We start from the raw sequence: 23,735 nt of genomic DNA, 5'->3' as shown, positions 1-23,735 counted from the left end.
CGGCGGGGTCCCAGGGGCCCCCTGCCAGCATATGACATGCCCCCACAAGAGCAGGGGATGCACAGGACTGGCAGGGGCATGCACCGCCTGCAGGGCCCTGCACTCTTAGAGAGGGAGCTTTGTGCCACCTGCAGGGCCCTTGGCATCTGTGGTCCAACAGCCCTTGCAGCACGGGGGGCAATGCCCTGACAACAGCGCCCCCGGAGCCCAGGGGGCGGGAGGGCACCAGCACACACACAGAGTGGCAGGGATTCCCCGGAGCTTTCTCCACTGACCCCACAGCCATAGGGCAGTGGCCTGCATTTCAGGCTCAGCCCTGCTTCCGTGGGACCTGGGGGAGGTCGGCAAGCCGGGCGCAGTGTTTCCGAGCCGACCCCGGGCCACGGAGGGGTTATCGCTGCCGGGTTCTTGCAGGGCGGTGGCTGGAGGAGTCGATGCAGCGGGAACGATCTGCGCTACTTTCAGGCATGATACGCATGGCAGCGACTGACGGGCCCGGGCACTGCTCGGGTTCAGGGGCTCCTGGGGCAGGGCAGGTGCCACGGAGCTGCCTGGGATGCAATGACAGTGGGTGCCCCCAGGACTGAACCACCCACACCCAACAAGAGGAGCGTGTGAACTCAGCCTGGGGCTGCGGGGGCGGGGAGGGGGGCAAGGGACAGGGGAGGTGTCCGGTGGCTGGAATAAGTGGTGGCTTAGCCAGGATCCCTGCTCTGGCTTGAAAAGGCTGCCAGGCCTTGCTGAGGTGCACTGGTCCCTGAAGAGTGGCAATGCCTCTGAGCAGAGTCTGTCTCAGGTGGGCTCCCTGGGCCGTGTCAGAGGTGGCGAGGCCGTGTGGCCTGTCCTCGCAGAAGAGTGGGAGCCTGCGGGGGGTCTGGCACGCTGAAGGGGCTCCTCTCAGAGATGGGGGAAAAGCTGGGGCATAGCACCGATCCTGTGGATCCGTGGCAAGCTCCCGGCTGCAGCTGCCTGGAGCCCACTGGAGTCGCAGGGGGGATACAAAGACAGCCAGAGCTTGGCGGGGTCGGTTCCTGTGGAGCTTTGGGCGTGACTGAACCCTGGCCTGCGCTGGCAGGAGCCTAGCTCAGCTGGGTGGTCTTGGCCCTGGCCTGGCTGCTGTGCACTGGGCCGGCCTGCCGCAGGGCTGGGGCCTCCCACTCCCTCCTCCCGCTGCAGGAGACTTCCCGTGCCCGCGGGCCCCTCGCCCAGGGGGCTGCAGCGCTGCTGTGCCCGGCGTGAAGGTTGGGCCCCACAGCGAGGGGGCTGGAGGCTGGCCGCCTGGCACTGAGGGGGCTCTGCTCTGCCTGGGCCCCGGGCTGCTGGCTGAGTTTTATTGTCTGGTTTAACAGTCTTTTTATTTTCTCTGTCTGATTATGATGGTGCCCGGGAGAACTCCACTCTTCCAGGGGCTGCTTAAATCACCCAGTCGGGAAGGGAAGCGGGTGGGCTGGAGGGGAAAGGATGGAAGGGGGGTTGGAGGAGAGAGCATGCGGCAGAAAAGAGGCCAAGGCCGAGAGCGGGGTGGGGTGAGAGGGGGGAGTTCAAGGAGAGAGGAGGGTGTGGCGGGGGTATGCGGGGTGAATGGGGATGCAGGGGGAGCAGAAGGCTACAAGTGCATGAGGATGTGGGGGGCACGGGGTGTATAGGGACATCACGGGAGTGCAGCAGTGTATGGAGGTGAATGGGATGCAGGGCTGTGGGGGTTGAGGGACATGGGGGTTGTGGCTCTGGGAGGTGGAGAGGATGGGTGGGAAAGCGCTGTAAGGGGGACAGGATGTGTATGTAGGGGGGCAGGATGGGATGGGGAGGGATGCAGTGAGGGGGATGGGGCATGGGGGGACAGGGAGGGATGCAGTGAGGGGGGATGAGTGCAGTGAGGGGGATAGGGAGGGATGCAGTGAGGGGGATGGGAGGACGGGGGGATGCAGTGAGGGGGATGAGTGCAGTGAGGAGGATAGGGAGGGATGCAGTGAGGGGGATGGGGGGACGGGGAGGGATGCAGTGAGGGGGGATGAGTGCAGTGAGGGGGATAGGGAGGGATGCAGTGAGGGGGATGGGGGCATGGGGGGATGGGGAGGGATGCAGTGAGGGCGGATGAGTGCAGTGAGGGGGATAGGGAGGGATGCAGTGAGGGGGATGGGGGGACGGGGAGGGATGCAGTGAGGGGGGATGAGTGCAGTGAGGGGGATAGGGAGGGATGCAGTAAGGGGGATGGGGGGACGGGGAGGGATGCAGTGAGGGGGAATGAGTGCAGTGAGGGGGATAGGGAGGGACGCAGTGAGGGGGATGGGGGGACGAGGAGGGATGCAGTGAGGGGGATGAGTGCAGTGAGGGGGATAGGGAGGGATGCAGTGAGGGGGATGGGGGGACAGGGAGGGATGCAGTGAGGGCGGATGAGTGCAGTGAGGGGGATAGGGAGGGATGCAGTGAGGGGGATGGGGGGACGGGGAGGGATGCAGTGACGGGGGATGAGTGCAGTGAGGGGGATAGGGAGGGATGCAGTGAGGGGGATGGGGGCATGGGGGGATGCAGTGAGGGGGATGAGTGCAGTGAGGGGGATAGGGAGGGATGCAGTGAGGGGGATGGAGGGACGGGGAGGGATGCAGTGAGGGGGGTTGAGTGCAGTGAGGGGGATAGGGAGGGACGCAGTGAGGGGGATGGGGGGACGGGGAGGGATGCAGTGGGGGGATGAGTGCAGTGAGGGGGATAGGGAGGGATGCAGTGAGGGGGATGGGGGCATGGGGGGATGCAGTGAGGGGAGATGAGTGAAGTGAGGGGGATAGGGAGGGATGCAGTGAGGGGGATGGGGGGACGGGGAGGGATGCAGTGAGGGGGGATGAGTGCAGTGAGGGGGATAGGGAGGGACGCAGTGAGGGGGATGGGGGGACGAGGAGGGATGCAGTGAGGGGGATGAGTGCAGTGAGGGGGATAGGGAGGGATGCAGTGAGGGGGATGGGGGGACGAGGAGGGATGCAGTGAGGGGGATGAGTGCAGTGAGGGGGATAGGGAGGGATGCAGTGAGGGGGATGGGGGGACAGGGAGGGATGCAGTGAGGGCGGATGAGTGCAGTGGGGGGATAGGGAGGGATGCAGTGAGGGGGATGGGGGGACGGGGAGGGATGCAGTGAGGGGGGATGAGTGCAGTGAGGGGGATAGGGAGGGACGCAGTGAGGGGGATGGGGGCACGAGGGGATGCAGTGAGGGGGATGAGTGCAGTGAGGGGGACAGGGAGGGATGCAGTGAGGGGGATGGGGGGACGAGGAGGGATGCAGTGAGGGGGGATGAGTGCAGTGAGGGGGATAGGGAGGGATGCAGTGAGGGGGATGGGGGGACAGGGAGGGATGCAGTGAGGGCGGATGAGTGCAGTGAGGGGGATAGGGAGGGACGCAGTGAGGGGGATGGGGGGACGGGGAGGGATGCAGTGACGGGGGATGAGTGCAGTGAGGGGGATAGGGAGGGATGCAGTGAGGGGGATGGGGGCATGGGGGGATGCAGTGAGGGGGATGAGTGCAGTGAGGGGGATAGGGAGGGATGCAGTGAGGGGGATGGGGGGACGGGGAGGGATGCAGTGAGGGGGGTTGAGTGCAGTGAGGGGGATAGGGAGGGACGCAGTGAGGGGGATGGGGGGACGGGGAGGGATGCAGTGAGGGGGATGAGTGCAGTGAGGGGGATAGGGAGGGACGCAGTGAGGGGGATGGGGGCATGGGGGGATGCAGTGAGGGGAGATGAGTGCAGTGAGGGGGATAGGGAGGGACGCAGTGAGGGGGATGGGGGGACGGGGAGGGATGCAGTGAGGGGGATGAGTGCAGTGAGGGGGATAGGGAGGGACGCAGTGAGGGGGATGGGGGGACGGGGAGGGATGCAGTGAGGGGGATGAGTGCAGTGAGGGGGATAGGGAGGGACGCAGTGAGGGGCATGGGGGGATGCAGTGAGGGGAGATGAGTGCAGTGAGGGGGATAGGGAGGGACGCAGTGAGGGGGATGGGGGGACGGGGAGGGATGCAGTGAGGGGGGATGAGTGCAGTGAGGGGGATAGGGAGGGACGCAGTGAGGGGGATGGGGGGACGGGGAGGGATGCAGTGAGGGGGGATGAGTGCAGTGAGGGGGATAGGGAGGGACGCAGTGAGGGGGATGGGGGGACGGGGAGGGATGCAGTGAGGGGGATGAGTGCAGTGAGGGGGATAGGGAGGGACGCAGTGAGGGGGATGGGGGGGCGGGGAGGGATGCAGTGAGGGGGGATGAGTGCAGTGAGGGGGATAGGGAGGGACGCAGTGAGGGGGATGGGGGGACGGGGAGGGATGCAGTGAGGGGGATGAGTGCAGTGAGGGGGATAGGGAGGGACGCAGTGAGGGGGATGGGGGCATGGGGGGATGCAGTGAGGGGAGATGAGTGCAGTGAGGGGGATAGGGAGGGACGCAGTGAGGGGGATGGGGGGACGGGGAGGGATGCAGTGAGGGGGGATGAGTGCAGTGAGGGGGATAGGGAGGGACGCAGTGAGGGGGATGGGGGGACGGGGAGGGATGCAGTGAGGGGGGTTGAGTGCAGTGAGGGGGATAGGGAGGGACGCAGTGAGGGGGATGGGGGGACGGGGAGGGATGCAGTGAGGGGGGATGAGTGCAGTGAGGGGGATAGGGAGGGACGCAGTGAGGGGGATGGGGGACGGGGAGGGATGCAGTGAGGGGGGATGAGTGCAGTGAGGGGGATAGGGAGGGACGCAGTGAGGGGGATGGGGGGACGGGGAGGGATGCAGTGAGGGGGATGAGTGCAGTGAGGGGGATAGGGAGGGACGCAGTGAGGGGGATGGGGGCATGGGGGGATGCAGTGAGGGGAGATGAGTGCAGTGAGGGGGATAGGGAGGGACGCAGTGAGGGGGATGGGGGGACGGGGAGGGATGCAGTGAGGGGGGTTGAGTGCAGTGAGGGGGATAGGGAGGGACGCAGTGAGGGGGATGGGGGGACGGGGAGGGATGCAGTGAGGGGGGATGAGTGCAGTGAGGGGGATAGGGAGGGATGCAGTGAGGGGGATGGGGGGACGGGGAGGGATGCAGTGAGGGGGGATGAGTGCAGTGAGGGGGATAGGGAGGGATGCAGTGAGGGGGATGGGGGACGGGGAGGGATGCAGTGAGGGCGGATGAGTGCAGTGAGGGGGATAGGGAGGGACGCAGTGAGGGGGATGGGGGGACGGGGAGGGATGCAGTGAGGGGGGATGAGTGCAGTGAGGGGGATAGGGAGGGACGCAGTGAGGGGGATGGGGGGACGGGGAGGGATGCAGTGAGGGGGGATGAGTGCAGTGAGGGGGATAGGGAGGGACGCAGTGAGGGGGATGGGGGGACGGGGAGGGATGCAGTGAGGGGGGATGAGTGCAGTGAGGGGGATAGGGAGGGACGCAGTGAGGGGGGATGGGGGACGGGGAGGGATGCAGTGAGGGGGATAGGGAGGGACGCAGTGAGGGGGATGGGGGCACGAGGGGATGCATTGGGGGGAGGTGCCCAGAGCCCGGGGCGGGGCTGCCGGGGCCAGCGGCGGACCCAGGAGGACTGTCCCGGGCCGGGGCCGGGGGCGGGGCGGAGCGGCCGGGCGGGGCTGCCGGGCCGGGCCCGCCCCCGACTCCCCGAGGTGGCCGGGCCGGGCCGGGCGCTGGGGTCGGGCCGGGCGGCGCCATGGCGGGCTCGGAGCGCAGCCCCCTGCTCACCTACCGCCTCTGCAGCAGCACCTCGGTGGAGGAGCCCGGGCCGGCGGCGCGGGGCTCCCGCAAGCTCCGCACCTTCCTGGGCGTGGTGGTGCCCACCCTGCTCTCCATGTTCAGCGTGGTGCTGTTCCTGCGGCTCGGTGAGTCGGGCAGCCCCCCAGCCGGCCCCCCAGGGACCGCCCAGCCCGGCCCCCCAGGATCCCCCCCAGCCCGGCCCCCCAGGGACCGCCCGGCCCCCCAGGATCCCCCCCAGCCGGCCCCCCAGGATCCCTCCCAGCCCGGCCCCCCAGGGACCCCTCAGCCTCCCCCCTCCCCAGGGACCCCTCCACCCGGCCCCCCAGGATCCCCCCCAGCCGGCCCCCCAGGATCCCTCCCAGCCCGGCTCCCCAGGGACTCCTCAGCCCGGCCCCCCAGGGACCCCTCAGCCTCCCCCCTCCCCAGGGACCCCTCCACCCGGCCCCCCAGGATCCCCCCCAGCCCGGCCCCCCAGGATCCCCCTCAGCCTGCCCCCTCCCCAGGGACCCCTCAGCCTGCCCCCTCCCCAGGGACCCCTCAGCCCGGGCCCCCAGGATCCCCTACCTGGGACCCCCCCCAGCCTGGTCCTCAACCGGGACCCCTCAGCCTGCCTCCCACCTGGGATCCCTGAGGACTCCCAGGGGTACCCCAACCCTTGCCCCCAGTGACCCCCCCAACACCCAAACCTGCATCCAACTTCAGCCCCCAGTGACCTTCCACCCCCTAACCCAGCCAGCCAACCATGACCCTCACACCAGATCTCCCCTAGCCTGGCCCCCCAGTAACCAGCCCCCAAACCTGGCACTCCAGTAACCACCCCCTGAAGCTATTCTATTGCCCTTATCCTCCTGATCCTCTTATACCCTGGGACCTAACTTCTCTCAGCCCCCCTTCCTGCCATGGGCTGTCCTGGGGTGTCCGGGGGTTACTGGGCATGAGGGTGCCAGTATCCTCACACCTGTCCCACAGCCCCTCACGAACTCCCCAGTTCATCTCCACACAGCTCTGAACCCGCTCATCCCACCCAGCTCCTGTAACCCCCACTAACTTCCCATCGCCTACAGCTCCCCACTGTCCTACCATCCCCCCAACCCCTCCCCCACCATCCCCAGCCCCGCCCTCCGTCCACATCCCCAAACCTGGTCTAGCAGCACCCCGATATCCCTGGCACCCTGTCCAAATCAGCGGCCTGTGTCCAGTGTTCTGGATCGCCAAAGATCCTGCCTCAAGCCCAGGCCCTGTAAGACTAAGGTGCCTTTTCCCAGAGTTTGAGGAGCAAGTTTTAGCGGCTGGGAAAATAAAGCCCAGAGCCCGCAGTGGTCCAGGTGTGAGCTGCCCGGCTCTGCAGAGTTCCCTTGTGCCACCCGGCAGGTGAATGTTGGGCTCCTGCTGGAGGAAAGCCCCCGGTTGTGTTCATGAACGGTGGGTGGGCACAGGCAGAACCTGCTGGAGACAGAGCCTGAAATGGCTCCCAAAGCTGGTGGCTGGGGAACTGCTGCCTGCTTGCGGTTGGGCTCCACCTTCCTAGTACAAATACAAACCAGAACTGAGAAAAGACAAAGCGCCAGAAACTTGGGTTTGTCCGGGGGGGCTGGGCTGAAATGAGCGAGCAGCACCCTCTGGAGCCTCTCCAGCTGGGCATGTGGAAGTAAAACTGCTTTTCAGTTGCACTTTCTGGCTCCTGGGTGTGGTTCTCGTGAAGTTTGAGGCTCAGGGACCTGCTGTGAACTTCTGCTCCCAGCCCTTAACGTCTAACTGTGTCGTCACGGAAACCCCAGCCTGGCATCTCTGTGCCATTTTCTCTTTGTCTCCCCCTTGGTCTGGTGGATGCCCGTAGTTGGCGGTCATGAACCGCGATCCTGGGTTGGCATGTGGGATGCCCCTGACAAGGGCAAAGACCCACCGGCCTAGTGCGATCCCCTCTCAGGGAGTATCCGCCTCACATCTGTTGGGACCTCAGGGATGCCCAAAGGTGTTTCACTCCTGCTAGGAGTGGTTCTTGGCCCCTGGCGCTATGGGAGAGCGATCTGGAGTCTGTCCTCTGGTAGCAGGGTCATCAGCTAAGGTGTTGCGGACCCCTGAGCCTGTGCAAATTCAGTCGCTGGATTGGGGTGTAAACCAAGACGTGTGGCTGGATTCTGTCTCCCACCTCCCCCCCCACCCCCGAAGACAATGGGGGATGGCATGGGTGTAACCAAGGGCAGAATCGATCCTGCAGGATCTGTTCAGTGGGTGACGCTGCCCCAGCCAGAGGGAGCCCAGCGTGACTCTGGGAGCCCAGGCTGGGTTTGCAGGGCTGACTGTTCGAGAAAACATCCCTTTGCCTCTCACCTGAGCCAATCTCCTCCAGATGGATTGTGACACAGTGAGCCTGAACCTACAATGGCTTACGTACAGACAAGCTGCTGGATCCAGTTCCCCTGCCTCAGCGGACTCCTCCCCAAATTCACTTGGCTGAAATCCAGCCTCCTGTATTTCTCACCCCTTCTGGACCTGTCTGCCTCCAGAGATCCGGGGCTGCTGCCCCACTCCTGGTTCTTCCAAGCTGTGCTGCAAATCATTCCCTTCCGTGCCCCCTCCCTGCTCTGCCAGGCCGGTCAGCCAGCACTGCTGCCCCTGACTCCTCCTAGCCTCGCTGTCTCCATTCATGTACACCCAGGGCTTCGCTCCACCATGGGGTTTGACAGATGCCCACTGGCAGGAGCCCCAGTGCCAGGCCCCATCCACTTCTGGCATCTTTAACACCATGTCAGCTACTGGAGCCTTAGCTAGACTATAGAATCCTGGAATATCAGGATCGGAAGGGACCTCAGGAGGTCATCTAGTCCAACCCCCTGCTCAAAGCAGGACCAATTCCCAATTAAATCATCCCAGCCAGGGCTTTGTCAAGCCTGACCTTAAAAACCTCTAAGGAAGGAGATTCTACCACCTCCCTAGGTAACGCATCCCAGTGCTTCACCACCCTCCTAGTGAAATAGTGTTTCCTAATATCCAACCTAGACCTCCCCCACTGCAACGTGAAACCGTTACTCCTTGTCCTGTCATCTGCTACCACTGAGAATAGTCTAGATCCATCCTCTTTGGAACCCCCTTTCAGGTAGTTGAAAGCAGCTATCAAATCCCCCCTCATTCTTCTCTTCTGCAGACTAAATAACCATAGTTCCTTCAACCTCTCCTCATAAGTCCTGTGCTCCAGTCCCCTAATCGTTTTTGTTGTCCTCTGCTGGACTCTTTCCAATTTTTCCACATCCTTCTTGTAGTGTGGGGCCCAGAACTGGACACAGTACTCCAGATGAGGCCTCACCAATGCTGAATAGAGGGGAATGATCATGTCCCTCAATTTGCTGGCAATGCCCCTACTTATACAGCCCAAAATGCTGTTAGCCTTAGGCTAAGGCTTGATCCTCTGGTAGCACCTCCGTCTAAGGGTGTGTCTGTACCACGGTTGCTGGGATGGGTGGGGGTTCATCTATCTAGCTTGGATATTGGAGCAGAGAAGCCATAGCAGTGTGTGGTTTGGGGTGGACTGTACCGTGCAGAGCCCTGGGTAACTTCTCACCGAGCTGCCGCAGCTTTGCCACTGTTTGTACACCCGCTAGCTGGATTAAAGCCATTTTGGGTACATCTAACTTGAGCTGCCCCGGGACTGCTGTGCGGGCACACCCTAGCAAACTCCGGCCTTCCCCAGTGCCGAGGAGTTCTTCCAAAACGCTGGGACAGTTTTAGCCTGTGTTCTCACCCCGTGCTGAGTCTTGGATTGGTAGGAAAACCCAGGCAGATGCAAGAGTAAATCCTGCTGGCCAGGCAACCTGCAATTCTGTTTACTTCTCTATTACTGTAACTGCGGCCAAGCCAACACTGAATGGCGAAGGGTTTTACGCTCTGAGTCCTGCGAGATCCACTTCTCTGGGGTTCGCAAAAAGAAAAGGAGTACTTGTGGCACCTTAGAGACTAACCAATTTATTTGAGCATGAGCTTTCGTGAGCTACAGCTCACTTCATCGGATGCATGCCGTGGAAACTGCAGCAGACTTTATATATACACAGAGAATATGAAACAATACCTCCTCCCACCCCACTGTCCTGCTGGTAATAGCTTATCTAAAGTGATCATCAGGTTGGGCCATTTCCAGCACAAATCCAGGTTTTCTCACCCTTCCCCCTCCCCCCCCCCCTTCTCCTTCATTTAGGTTCCTTAATCTGTCGTTTTGTGAGTGCCTGTCAAGCGCGTCCCACCAATAATTATTAAAGCCCAACTTGGGAAATTTCTGCCCTGGCTTATGACCAAAGGGAAGCTTGCTGTGGCCGGGGCAGGCCTGAGCCTCCAGCTTCTGCAGAACAGAAGCCTTAGAAGCTAGTTTCTAGCCTGTATGGTGGGAACAGCCATGTGCATGTGACTGGAGTGGGCTCCAGGGTGTGAAATTCGCCAGTTTCACACTGCTGCACTGGGGGAAGCCCTGCAAGTTACCAGCACTGGGTCACCTTCATGCTGCTCCTTGGGGAGCTGTGAGCCCGGCTGCAGAGATGCCAGGGGCTGATTTTGCAGCAGTGGCCTCTTCTTTTGGGACCCCCAGGGCCTGTCTCTGATCTTGCCTGCCCCAGCCATGTAGCGGAACAGTCCCATTGGCTTCTGTGAGTTGTTCCTGGCTCCTACTGGTGTAACTGAGTGGAGGAGGAGCGGGCCCACAGTGCCAGCTTGTCAGAGGTGCCGAGCGCTTCCTGCTCCCTCTGGGCCTGCTTTGATGGGCACCGGTGACAGTCAGGCCCTTGTGTCTGAAGCTGGGCACCCAGAAGGGGAGCTCCTCCCCCCCCCCGATTAGATGCTGCATCTTGAAGTTTGATCTTGTGGCTTTGGGGGTGCAGAAGGAACTGGGGAGGAGGGGGAGATGGGGATGGTGCCTCAGCAGGGTGTAGCCCCTGGATGCTGTGGGCCGGCCCCCGTGCCTCGCCCCGGCTTTGCCTTCTGGCAAACAGGATTCACGTCTGTTAAATTCGTCAAGCCATGTGCATCAAAGCCTTAAGTACAAGGGAGGTCAGTGTACTTGGCAAGACCATCTGCCGCCCTGCATCCTGGGATGGCAACACGGAGCGCTCACCATCCCGTGTGTCGGTTCCAGGAGGATGGGAGCCAGCTCCTTCACCATGGGGCTTTGTCACTGTGGAGCTCTTCCGTACGTGCAGGAGCCTGGCTGAGGTAGCCTTCAGGGTGAGGCGCAATGGCCTGCTGCTTCCCCTTCGGGGGATGTGGGTTTCCTGTCTGGTTCGCTTCCTGCATCTGCCCGGCTGCCTGAGCCCGGCGTGACTTGGATTTTAGTTCCATCATCTCCCCAGCTTGGGAGAACCTTTCTAGTGAAGCGCAGTGGCCTTACGTCCTCCGTCCCGGTGCTCCCTGTCTATCCAGGCAGCCGGCTGATGTGGCGGTAATGGGCATTAAGAGGGGGCAACACGCAGGAAAAGGAGAGATCTAAGCTGCCGATTGCTCTGCACTGTCTTGCTCTGTTCCCCGGCCATGGAGGGATAAAGCTGTCCTGACTGTCAGGCACCCCCCCATTCCATCACTTCCCAAGCCGGCTCCCTCCCACCCCTCTGCAAGGTCTCCTCTGAGTCCCCGCTGCTGGCGTGCCTGGGGCTCTATGGGCCATTAGAGTGCCAAGCCCCAGCCCTAAGGAGGTCACAGTCTAATTAGCAGGATACCAGAACATGCTTGGGGAGGGGAGCCCTGCTCTTGGGCGGTGCAGGTCTTGCAGCGTGGCTCGTTTGGCCTGTTCGGTAACTGGTCCATGGCCCCTGATGACTTCCTGGCGGTGGCAAGGATAGAACTCAGCTTCCCCTGCTCCAGAAGCTCTGCCTCTGGAGCAAAGGGAGAGTCTCTGGGAGCGGCGTGGGGCCTATGACTCCACTCCTGTGTGCAGTTCTGAGTCCATCCAGCAGAGGGCAGTGGTGCTCTCTCTCTCACACTGATCATGGCAACAGGTGGCCTGGACATGGCACTTTACAGCCTATGTTGCGCAAACAGTAACTACACACGCACCTGCCCAGAGAACCAGGCCAGTGCATTGCCAGGCCAGGCCTCTGTCACAGCTCACATTCCTCTCCCAGGTGTCAGATCTGAAACTGGGGAATTACTCCTGGGAGGAGCATCCTGGCCGGGGTGGGGGAGCGATCCTGGCCCAATTTGGGGGGGGTGGGGAGGGAGTGATCCTGGCCCAGTTTGGGGTTGGTGGGAGGGAGGGAGGGAGTTATCCCAGACCCCATGGAGAGGACCCAACTGAACTGGTCTCTCCTCTCCATGATGTCTCTGAGTTCTTGCTGACTATCCGTGCAGAAATGACGTGGCCCAGGCAGGCCATCTCCCCTCCCGCCACCCCTTTTCTCTTCCGCTCCTTGGCCCAGGTGCCCAGCATGGCCGTGGCCTCTCTTCCTGGCTGGAGTCTCCAGGCCCTTTCCTGGGGGTGGGTGTGATTCGCCTGGATCCCTTGGCAGACTGGGTAGCCCTGGGCTGTGGGAACAGGGCTGTCAGCAGAGGCTCACCCTGCCTAGCGCCTTCCATCTGGGGCCTGCGCAGGCTGCGGGGGTCTCGGGCGCTCAGCGGAGTCCCCGCGATCCCTCAAACTGCCCTGCCCAGGCCCCACCTTCCCAGTGGGTGTTTACAGTCAGTGCTGCCGGATCAATTTCCCCTCTGCACCGGCCTTTGGGGACGACTCCCCCACGGGAGTCACATACATGTAGAGCATCAGAACGGCCACAGTGGGTCAGCCCAATGGGTCCGTCTAGCCCTGTGTCCTGTCCTCCAGCAGAGGCCGGTGCCAGATGCTTCAGAGGGAGAGAACAGAACCGGGCAATGATCGACTGACCCGTCCCCTGTCGCCCTCACCCAGCTTCTGGCAATCAGAGGCTAGGGACACCCGGAGCATGGAGTTACCTCCCTGCCTATCCTGGCTAACAGCCATTGATGGACCTATCCTCCAGGAACTTATCTAGTTTTTGTTTTTGTTTTTTTGAACCATGCTATACTTTTGGCCTTCACAGCATCCCCTGGCAGTGAGTTCCACAGGTTGACTGTGTGATATTTGACGAAATACTTCCTTTTGGTTGTTTGAAACCTGCTGCCTATTAATTTCATTGGGTCACCCCTGGTTCTTGTGTTATGAGAAGGAGAAAATAACCCTTCCTTGTTTACTAAGAGAGTCTGGGCGCAGGCAGCCACAAGCATTGTAAACCTGCCTTTCAGAGCTGCACCGTCAAACACCCTGTCTCACCTGGCGCAGCGCCATAGCCACGCTCAGCGGGGTTGCAGCCAAGATCCCCCAAAAGGTGCCTGGAAGTTAGAGCTGTCTCTCTCCTCTGGCCTGCCCCTGGGGTGGATTTGTGCTGGGGACACCCTGTCACGGAGTCCGTGGGCGATGCTCTGGAACTGCTCCCCATGAAGCCAGTCAGGACTCTGGGGAAGTCTCCTTTCTGTGAGCAGCCTGTCTTCAGCACACACAGCTTCCACCTTCCTGGGTCTGACCTCAGAGCATTCAGCATCCTCTGCCCCTCAGTGCGCTTCCCACAGCGAGTCCGTCCAGGCAGGGTACGGGGGAAGCCAGAGGGTCCTGCACCCCAACTTCGCAGTCAGACGTGACTCTCAGTCAGCCAGTAAAACAGAGGTTTATTAGATGATAAGGTTTATTAGGAATATGGTCTAAAACAGAGCTTGCAGGTGCAGAGAACGGGACCCCTCAGCTGGGTCCATTTTGGGGGGCAGTGAGCCAGACAACCACGTCTGTACTTCACTCCATGTCTCCAGCCAGCCCCAAACTGAAACTCCCTCCAGCCCCTCCTCCCCTGGGCTTTGTCCCTTTCCCGGGCCAGGAAGTCACCTGATTCCTTTGTTCTCCAACCCGTTAGCTCTCACCTTGCAGGGGGAAGGGCCAGGCCATCAGTTGCCAGGAAACAGGGTGTCGGCCATTCTCTGTGTCCAGACCCCTGCACACATCTGTCCTCTAGGGCTCTGCAGTGATCATACACCCTTACCCCACCACCCAGACACTCAAGAGCTGTATAGGGGAAACTGAGGCACTCCCACACTATTCAGAGGAAACATTTAAGAACAGTCCCACTTTGTCACACGCCCGTCCCGTCTCCATGCGGTGGGTCACGGTGCCTGTCCCTTTTGCCCACTCTCATATGGGGGCTTATTATGCAGGTAGCTTATTGGTGCGTAGTTAAAGCTGACAGGGTGCTGGGTGGGCAGGAGAGGACGTGGCATCACTTGCCCGCTTTGTGCCCGTCTCAGTTCTCTGTGGAACAGGGCCACTTCCTGCATTCCCCGGGATGAGCCTGAGTGCGCCGGGTTCTTCGCATGGCAGCGGTTCTCTTCCGCCCTTTGCTCCATCTGGCGCTGCCTGTGAATGCAGCCCAGGGGCACGTGGTATCTGGCTTTGCCTGGTGCTGTGAGCCGTGGTGCTCTGCCCACATGTGGGACCCAGCGGGACAGTGACCCAAGTCCGGGGAGTCTCACTTTGATGTTCCACCAGAGCAGCTGGATGTTTCCTTGCAGCGATTCCCTCCTGGGCAGCTGTCCTGTGGTGCCCAGAGGTAGCTGGTACCAGCAGGAGCAGCCGTGGGGCTGCAGGGAGCTGGGCGGGTGTCGTCCTTGCCCAGCGCAGGAAAGCAAAACCTACAAGAGCTGTGTCACGCACTCCCTGGGCGATGCTCTGGAACTGCTCCCTATGAAACCAGTCAGGACTCTGGGGAAGTCTCCTTTCTGGGAGCAGACTATCTGCAGGACACACAGCTCACCCGGCTTCCACCTTCCTGGGTCTGACCTCGGAGCATTCAGCATCCTCTGCCCCTCCGTGCGCTTCCCCCAGTGAGTCCGCCCAGGCGGGGTACAGGGGAAGCCAGAGGGTCCTGCCCCCAACTCCGCAGTCAGACGTGACTCTCAGCCAGCCAGTAAAACAGAAGGTTTATTAGACGACAGGAACATGGTCTAAAACAGAGCTTGTAGGTGCAGAGAACGGGACCCCTCAGCCGGGTCCATTTTGGGGAGCAGGGAGCCAGACAACCACATCTGCCCTTCACTCCATGTCCCCAGCCAGCCCCAAACTGAAACTCCCTCCAGCCCCTCCTCCCCTGGGCTTTGTTCCTTTCCTGGGCCAGGAGGTCACCGGATTCCTTTGTTCTCCAACCCTTTAGCTCTCACCTTGCAGGGGGGAAGGGCCCAGGCCATCAGTTGCCAGGAAACAGGGTGTCGGCCATTCTCTGTGTCCAGACCCCTGCACACACCTGCCCTCTAGGGCTCTGCAACTATCATACACCCTTATCCCACCACCTAGATACTTAAGAACTGCATGGGGAAACTGAGGCACCCCCGCGTTATTCAGAGGAAACATTTAAGAACAGTCCCACTTTGTCACACGCCCGTCCCGTCTCCATGCGGTGGGTCACGGTGCCTGTCCCTTTTGCCCACTCTCATATGGGGGCTTATTATGCAGGTAGCTTATTGGTGCGTAGTTAAAGCTGACAGGGTGCTGGGTGGGCAGGAGAGGACGTGGCATCACTTGCCCGCTTTGTGCCCGTCTCAGTTCTCTGTGGAACAGGGCCACTTCCTGCATTCCCCGGGATGAGCCTGAGTGCGCCGGGTTCTTCGCATGGCAGCGGTTCTCTTCCGCCCTTTGCTCCATCTGGCGCTGCCTGTGAATGCAGCCCAGGGGCACGTGGTATCTGGCTTTGCCTGGTGCTGTGAGCCGTGGTGCTCTGCCCACATGTGGGACCCAGCGGGACAGTGACCCAAGTCCGGGGAGTCTCACTTTGATGTTCCACCAGAGCAGCTGGATGTTTCCTTGCAGCGATTCCCTCCTGGGCAGCTGTCCTGTGGTGCCCAGAGGTAGCTGGTACCAGCAGGAGCAGCCGTGGGGCTGCAGGGAGCTGGGCGGGTGTCGTCCTTGCCCAGCGCAGGAAAGCAAAACCTACAAGAGCTGTGTCACGCACTCCCTGGGCGATGCTCTGGAACTGCTCCCTATGAAACCAGTCAGGACTCTGGGGAAGTCTCCTTTCTGGGAGCAGACTATCTGCAGGACACACAGCTCACCCGGCTTCCACCTTCCTGGGTCTGACCTCGGAGCATTCAGCATCCTCTGCCCCTCCGTGCGCTTCCCCCAGTGAGTCCGCCCAGGCGGGGTACAGGGGAAGCCAGAGGGTCCTGCCCCCAACTCCGCAGTCAGACGTGACTCTCAGCCAGCCAGTAAAACAGAAGGTTTATTAGACGACAGGAACATGGTCTAAAACAGAGCTTGTAGGTGCAGAGAACGGGACCCCTCAGCCGGGTCCATTTTGGGGAGCAGGGAGCCAGACAACCACATCTGCCCTTCACTCCATGTCCCCAGCCAGCCCCAAACTGAAACTCCCTCCAGCCCCTCCTCCCCTGGGCTTTGTTCCTTTCCTGGGCCAGGAGGTCACCGGATTCCTTTGTTCTCCAACCCTTTAGCTCTCACCTTGCAGGGGGGAAGGGCCCAGGCCATCAGTTGCCAGGAAACAGGGTGTCGGCCATTCTCTGTGTCCAGACCCCTGCACACACCTGCCCTCTAGGGCTCTGCAACTATCATACACCCTTATCCCACCACCTAGATACTTAAGAACTGCATGGGGAAACTGAGGCACCCCCGCGTTATTCAGAGGAACCATTAAGAACAGTAGTACTTGTGGCACCTTAGAGACTAACCAATTTATTTGAGCATAAGCTTTCGTGAGCTACAGCTCACTTCATCGGATGCATACTGTGGAAAATATAGTGGGGAGATTTATGTACATAGAGAACATGAAACAATGGGTGTTACCATACACACTGTAACACAGAGTGATCAGTTAAGGTGAGCTATTACCAGCCGGGGGGAAAACCTTTTGTAGTGATAATCAAGGTGCCCCTCTGCTGTGTACATTGGTCAGGCTGGACAGTCTCTGCGTGAAGGAATGGATGGATGCAAATCAGACGTCAAGAATTATAACATTCAAAAACCAGCTGGAGAACACGTCAGTCTCTCGGGTCGCTCGATTGCAGGCCTAGAGGTGGCAATACTTCAACAGAAAAACTTGGGGACGGACTCCAACAAGAGACTGCTGAATTGCAGTTTTTTGCAAACTGGATACAATTAATTTAGGCTTGAATAGAGACTGGGAGTGGATCGGTCATTACACAAAGTAAAACTATTTCCCTATGTTTATCCCCCGCCCCCCACTGCTCCTTGGACGTTCTTGTTAACTGCTGGAAATGGCCACCTTGATTATCACTACAAAAGGTCGTCGCCCCCCCCCCATACACACACACTCTCCTGCTGGTAATAGCTCACCTTACCTGATCACTCTCCTTACAGTGTGTACGGTAACACCCATTGTTTCATGTTCTCTGTGTATATAAATCTCCTCACTGTATTTTCCACTGCATGCATCCGATGAAGTGAGCTGTAGCTCAGGAAAGCTCATGCTCAAATAAATTGGTTAGTCTCTAAGGTGCCACAAGTCCTCCTTTTCTTTTTGCGAATACAGACTAACACGGCTGTCACTCTGAAACCTGTCATTAAGAACAGTCCCACTTCGTCACAAGCTGCGTCTGGGATGGTGAGGGGGGGGGAAGGCTGGCACAATGACAGGAGGAGGATCGGGAGGTGGGGGCAGTGACTGCTTCCTCCCAGCAGCCCCAGATGGAAGCTGCTTCTCCCTCACACCCCTTAGGGGGCCAGGCACTTAGCAGCCACCGAATAGCCATGGTTGAAGCAGAAAGCCCACGGGGGGGGGGGGGGAGGCCAGATGCCAGTGCCCGTGGGCAGCTTGGTATGCCAGCCTCCCCCAATCGCCCTGAGCTCAGGGAGTGCCCAGGGCATTGTCCCTGCTGGAGGCTGGATTCCTCCCTGCTCCGGCTCTCCCCCTCCCTGGGGACACCATGCCGGGGTAGATGTACAGGGACTCGCCCTGGTGATTTGCTGGTCCCCCCCCAGCCCTTCACTGGCGCTGTACCCCCACCCCCCCATGCTGTCTAAAGGCTCTCCCTGCGCGTGGGGCTGAGCGTTGCTTTAATCCCCCTGGTGCTTCGCTTTAAGCCCCTAGTGCCGCAGCTCGTGGGCTCTGATAACTGCTCTTTTCCCTGGAGCGGAGCTGCTGGCGCAGTATGGCTGGGCCGTTCAGCACAGCGGGGACGGGTGCTCAGGCTCCCAGCACCCCTAGCATCAGGTCCCTAGCGGGTCCCCCACTGGTCTCTAGCTGGAAGGCTGTTCCTACAGTGGGGGAGCAGGCCCATGGGGGGCAGGTTCTTGGGGCGGGAGGACAGATCCCTGGCCTGCCCAAGGCCCCTGCGCCATGTCCCTCACCCTTGCCCCGGGGGGCGGGGGCAGGCTGGGCTGGCCTGGCTTCACAGGGAACTGAGAGGAGGCGGGGGCTCCGTGCCACGTTCCCCTTACTTCCCCCCTCTGCCGGCAGGGTTTGTGGTGGGCCAGGCTGGCTTGTACGAGGCACTGGGCATGTTCGTGGTGGCCTACGTCATCATCGGCATGACGGTGCTGTCGGTGTGCGCCATCTCCACCAATGGGGCGCTGGACGCCGGCGGAGCCTACTGTATCCTTCCCTGGCACCCCCGCCCCGGCGCTGCCTCTCTCTCGGCAGCCCATCCGGCCCAGTTCCCCTTGGTCTGGGTCTGGGGGGCAGCAGCCTGGCCTGGCAGAGCTGGTCCCCTGGCACGTGCTGTGGGGGGCGAGGCCTGGGGTTCCGCAGACAGACTGAAATCCCCACAGCCCGTGCCCTCTGGCTGGCAGCCGTGTGCCCTGGGGTGGGGTCAAGCTGTGCCCGGTTGCCAGCCAGAGGCTTTGCTTCTCTGCACCCACCCCTCTTCCCAGCACGTGCCCCCTTGCCAGCTGGGCGGTGGCCTCAGGCGTCCCCATGGCACTGCGGGGAGGGGAAATCCTCACCAGCTTTAACTGGAAGTGCCTTAGAAAAGGGAAGCTGAGGGCACTGGGCTCCCGCCCTGCTCACTGCAGCCAGCTGGGAGCTGATCCAGGTCGCTAGGAATGTGCCACGCCCAGGGCAGCCGCTGTGCCGGGCACAGGGACACCCCCCCCCACACACACTCTGTGCCATGGGCCGGCTCCTGCCGTGGAATCAAGGCCTGTCAGGCTGTTGCCAGCGCCTGGCCCTGCGTGGCCAGCATCTCCCTGGGCTCCCACAGGCCCGGGGGGCTGGGCAGGAGCTGCTGACGCTGGGATCCCCCCGCACCCTTGGTGTTCCTTGACCCCAGCGCAGACATGATCAGCCGTGCGCTTGGCCCCGAGTTTGGGGGCAGCATTGGGATCATGTTCTTCCTGGCCAACGTCTGCGGCAGCGCCCTGTACATCCTGGGGCTGGTGGAGGCCATCGTCGACATCTTCGGGATCCCTCTAGGTAAGTGGGGTCCCCCTTCCCTCCCCACCAACAGCCCAGCTCGGCTGCCCGGTCAATCCCTCCTCCACTGCCTGCCCCAGGATGGGCCCGTCTGATCCTGGCTCCAGCCCCCCCCGTTGTGCCGGTGCCCAGGGTGGGTGGGTGGGCGGGCTGGAGGCAGGGCTCCCCCACCCAGAGCTGAGGTAGGGGCATCGCCTGGGGTTCATGGGCCTGCAGAGCTACTCCTTGGTTTGGGGGCTGCAGTTCCCCACGTAGCCAGAGAGGGAGCCAGGGAGTGGGCGAGGCTGCTGTTAGACCCCAGGAGACTGCCCGCGAACCACCCTGCAGGGAGGGGACCTTGCGCGAACGGTGAAAGCAGGGGTCTTGGACGCCTGGGTCCCTGCCCGCCTCTGTCATTGGCTCCCTCCCTGACTTTGGGCAAGGCCCTGCCTTGCTCTGTGCCTCAGTTTCCCCTGCTGTTACAAAGAGGGCTTGTCCGGCCTTACCTGCAGGCGCCTGTGGGGTTCTGTCCATGCATGGTGTACGGGGGGAGCAGCCCGGGGAGCCGGGCATGGCAGGGCAGCCGTGGGGCTGCCAAAGCCGGGGACTATGCTGCGTAGGGCTGAGCGCCACCTGCTGGTGCTATTGGCAGCGACAGTGCTGTGCTGGGTGTGGATGGCTGCCATCCCCATGGCCCCTGGACTCCAGCTACCCCTCACGTGGCCCACGGAGGTGCAGGAAGGCCCCTGGCAGCTGCCTGCCGATTCCCCTCCTGGCTGCACCAGCCCTCCAGCTGCTCTCTCTGATCAGCCCCATTGGCACAGGGATGTGGGGCAGGGGGAGGAGAAAGGTTAATGCCCCAAGGAGCCTGCCACTCCCAGGTAGGAATGCCCCCCCCAACCCGGGTTACCTACCTGTGCCGGGGCAGTGATGGCCCTCTTGAAGCAGGGGTGAAGGTAACCCCCACCCTGGCATGCCCAGGGCTCAGGCTGGCATGGATTGGCTCCCCCATTGGCAGCCTCAGCACAAGCCTGCGCTCCCGTCCCAAGGCAGGGGATGTGTGGGGAGCTGCCCCCATGCCATGCCCACTCTGGGCCCCTTAACCGCCCCATCTCCCGGCAGGTCAGACCATGGGCAGCGGCTTCCAGGTCCTGCCCCGCAGCTACTGGTACGAGCTGCTCTACGGCACGGCCCTGCTGCTGGTCTGCCTGCTGGTCTGCCTGGTGGGTGCCTCCATCTACGCCAAGGCCACCTTCCTCATCTTCCTCATCGTCATGCTGGTGCTGGTCACCGTCTTCGTCAGCTTCTTCGCCGTGGGCCCCACCGTGGTGCCGCTGCCTCAGGGCAACGGCTCGCTGGCTGTCAATGGCTCCTTCACCGGCTTCCGGCTTGCCACCCTGCGGGGCAACCTGGCAGGTGGGCACCGTCCGGCTCTGCCCTCAGCCCGGCAACCCCTCGCTTGGCCTGCCTGCCCAGACCGCCCAACGCCGACCGCCAACCCCTCGCCCAGCCTGCCCGCCCAGACCGCCCCGCGCCCGACGCTGCCCGGCAACCCCTCACCCGGCCTGCCCGACCCGACCGCCCCGCGCCCGACGCTGCCCGGCAACCCCTCGCCCGGCCTGCCCGACCTGACCGCCCCGCGCCCGACCCTGCCCGGCAACCCCTCTCCCAGCCTGCCCGACCCGACCGCCCCGCGCCCAACGGTGCCCGGCAACCCCTCGCCCGGCCTGCCCGACCCGACCGCCCCGCGCCCGACCCTGCCCGGCAACCCCTCGCCCGGCCTGCCCGACCCGACTGCCCCGCGCCTGACCCTGCCCGGCAACCCCTTGCCCGGCGTACCCAACCCGACCGCCCCGCACCCGATGCTGCCCAGCAACCCCTCGCCCGGCCTGCCCGACCTGACCGCCCCATGCCCATCCCTGCCCGGCAACCCCTCACCCGGCCCGGCCACCACCCGCCCGACCCTGCGTGGCAGCCCCTCACCCAGCCTGCCCGATCCAATCACCCCTCGCCCAGCAACCCCTCACCTGGCCTGCCCGCCCAGACCGCCCCGCGCCCGACAACCCCTCACCCGGCCTGCCCGCCCAGACTGCCCCACGCCCGACAACCCCTTACCCGGCCTGCCTGCCCAGACCGCCCCGCGCCCGACCCTGCCCGACAACCCCTCGCCCGGCCTGCCCGACCCAACCGCCCCGCACCCGACCCTGCCCGACAACCCCTCGCCCGGCCTGCCTGCCCAGACCGCCTCGCGCCCGACCCTGCCCGACAACCCCTCGCCCGGCCTGCCCGACCCAACCGCCCCGCACCCGACCCTGCCCGACAACCCCTCGCCCGGCCTGCCCGACCCGACCGCCCCGTGCCCGACCCTCCCCGACAACCCCTCGCCCGGCCTGCCCGACCCGACCGCCCTGCGCCCGACCCTGCCCGACAACCCCTCGCCCGGCCTGCCCGACCCGACTGCCCCGCACCCGACCCTGCCTGACAACCCCTCGCCCGGCCTGCCCGACCCGACCCCCCCGCGCCCGACCCTGCCCGACAACCCCTCGCCCGGCCTGCCCGCCCAGACCTGCCCACCCAGACTGCCCCGCACCCGACAACCCCTCGCCCGGCCTGCCCGCCCAGACCGCCCCATGCCTGACCCTGCCCGGCAACCCCTTGCCCGGCGTACCCTACCCGACCGCCCCGCGCCCGATGCTGCCCAGCAACCCCTCGCCGGGCCTGCCCAACCTGACCGCCCCATGCCCATCCCTACCCGGCAACCCCTCACCCGGCCTGGCCACCACCCGCCCGACCCTGCGTGGCAGCCCCTCACCCAGCCTGCCCGATCCAATCACCCCTCGCCCAGCAACCCCTCACCCAGCCTGCCCACCACACACCTGACCCTTCCTGGCAACCTTCAACCCAGCCCTCCCAACCCCGCCCAGCAACCTCCCACCCCACTCGGCCCCTGGCCCTGCCCCCAGTTCACCTCCAGGCTCCCCACCTAACCCTGCCCCCAGCTTCCCCCCAACCCCCTGGCACACCTTATCCCGTCCAGCTCTGCCTGCCCTGCCCAGCAGAGCCTGGCACTTTGCTGGGACTCACCTTGGGAGTTACAGTTCCCCCAGCCCTTAAAGGCCCAGGCCATGAGCCGTCTTCCAGCTTTACTGCCAGAATGGCCGTGCCCGCAATCTGCTCTTGCCTGGTGCCACTAGAGGCAGATGGCAGGGGCTGTTCCCTGGCTTCGCCCCAGCTGTCAGGGTAGCCCTACACCCTGCCAGCATGGCTGCACTGGGGAGCTCCCTGGCAGCGCGGCCGCGGCCCCCCCAGGGCTGTGCCCCGAGTGGTGCTGCCCCGCACCCAGCAGGCTCCCATGCCAGTTTCGCTCGGCAGAGAGCTGTCTGCCGGGCTGACCTCAGCCCCGCCCTTGCCCAACGCTCTCAGCCCAGCCTGACACAGCGCTCAAGCCGGGGGTCGTGGGGGGACAGAGCCGGTGCCCATGGTCCGGCCTGCGTTGGGGGCTTGGTGCTGGGGCTGCTGGGCCTTCCTCACCTCTCCCCTCCATCCCGGCAGCCGCCTACGGCGTGGACTACACCACGGGGCGCCTGATGAGCTTCAGCACCGTCTTTGCCGTCATGTTCAACGGCTGCACCGGCATCATGGCCGGCTCCAACATGTCTGGTGAGGAGGGGGCCGGGCGGGCGGGGGAGGGGAAAGGCCAGGGGGGCCGGGGGCCATGGGGCAGGGCTGACGGCGTCCCCTCGCTTTCCCCCCGCAGGGGATCTGAAACGCCCCAGCTACTCCATCCCCAGAGGCACCATCGCCGCCGTGCTCTTCACCTACGTCATCTACAACCTGCTGGCCGTCACACTCTGCTGCACCTGCGACAGGTACGTGCCCCCGGCCCGCGCCAGCCCCCGCCGGGGCGAGCGGGCTGCAGTGCCGTGGGGGGTTGCCGGAAGCCCAGCTCCCTGGAGGCAGCGGGTGCGGGGGAGCCCAGCTATCAGGGCGGAGTGGAGCCGGAGCCCAGGGAAGGCCGAGCTGACGGGCCGCAGGCTGGCTTGGGCCAGGGGGCTGGTGAGCAATCCACCTGCAGAAGAGCCGCGTTGATTTGGGGCTGGCAGGCAGCCAGGCATGGGCGGGCTGGGAGGCCCTGGGATTGGGGTCACCCAGAGCCATTGGGGGCCTGCTCCTCCCAGCGCTGGGCTTGCAGCTCTCAAGGACTGGGTGCCCGGGCCCCATCATAAGCTCATGCCATGCCGCTGTGCCAATGGCAGCCCGCTCGGAAGCACCTGCTTGGTCCAGCTGCGCTCCCCGTCCTGGAGCTGGGGCCCCGCAGGGTTGCCGGGCAGGGCCCGCCTTGCTGTGCCGGCCCCGGGGGCTGCCCGGAGCACGCCCCGAGCTCAGCTGTTAATTTTCCATTCTGGAAAGTGGTGCCATAAATCGGGCCGGTGGCAGGCGGCTGGCAGGAATCGGGAGAGTTATAGCTGTCAGCAGCTAATATCTTAATGCACAGCCATTGCTCAGAGCAACAGGGGACAGGCCGGTGTGGGGCTGCTACTCAGGAATGGGTCGTGGGCTTCGCTCGCCTCCCCTCCCCCCCAGCTAATTAGCGAGACAGTCCCAGGGCATGGGCCCCATCCCTGCCCCCAACCCCTGGGTAGTGCGGG

At 63.2% G+C, this 23,735-nt stretch overlaps 1 protein-coding gene across 1 annotated transcript in view; it reads left to right on the top strand.

Annotated features, from left to right (window-relative positions):
• Positions 1–5,599: 5,599 nt before the first annotated feature.
• The window catches only part of SLC12A9 (solute carrier family 12 member 9), a 53,316-nt gene continuing 35,180 nt past the window's right edge, over positions 5,600–23,735 (top strand). The window contains exons 1-6 of the mRNA XM_073359156.1: positions 5,600–5,826; positions 18,154–18,288; positions 18,970–19,107; positions 20,209–20,502; positions 22,639–22,746; positions 22,844–22,955. Of these exons, the coding sequence (XP_073215257.1) occupies positions 5,658–5,826; positions 18,154–18,288; positions 18,970–19,107; positions 20,209–20,502; positions 22,639–22,746; positions 22,844–22,955 (956 nt within the window). The 5' untranslated portion in view covers positions 5,600–5,657. The remainder of the gene's footprint in view (positions 5,827–18,153; positions 18,289–18,969; positions 19,108–20,208; positions 20,503–22,638; positions 22,747–22,843; positions 22,956–23,735) is intronic.

The sequence above is a fragment of the Lepidochelys kempii genome, chromosome 9 (genome assembly GCF_965140265.1).
Source record: "Lepidochelys kempii isolate rLepKem1 chromosome 9, rLepKem1.hap2, whole genome shotgun sequence".
In the NCBI taxonomy this organism is placed as follows: domain Eukaryota; kingdom Metazoa; phylum Chordata; order Testudines; family Cheloniidae; genus Lepidochelys; species Lepidochelys kempii.
The sequence above is the reverse complement of the archived record's forward strand: the minus strand, read 5'-3'. Positions and strand labels throughout refer to the sequence as shown.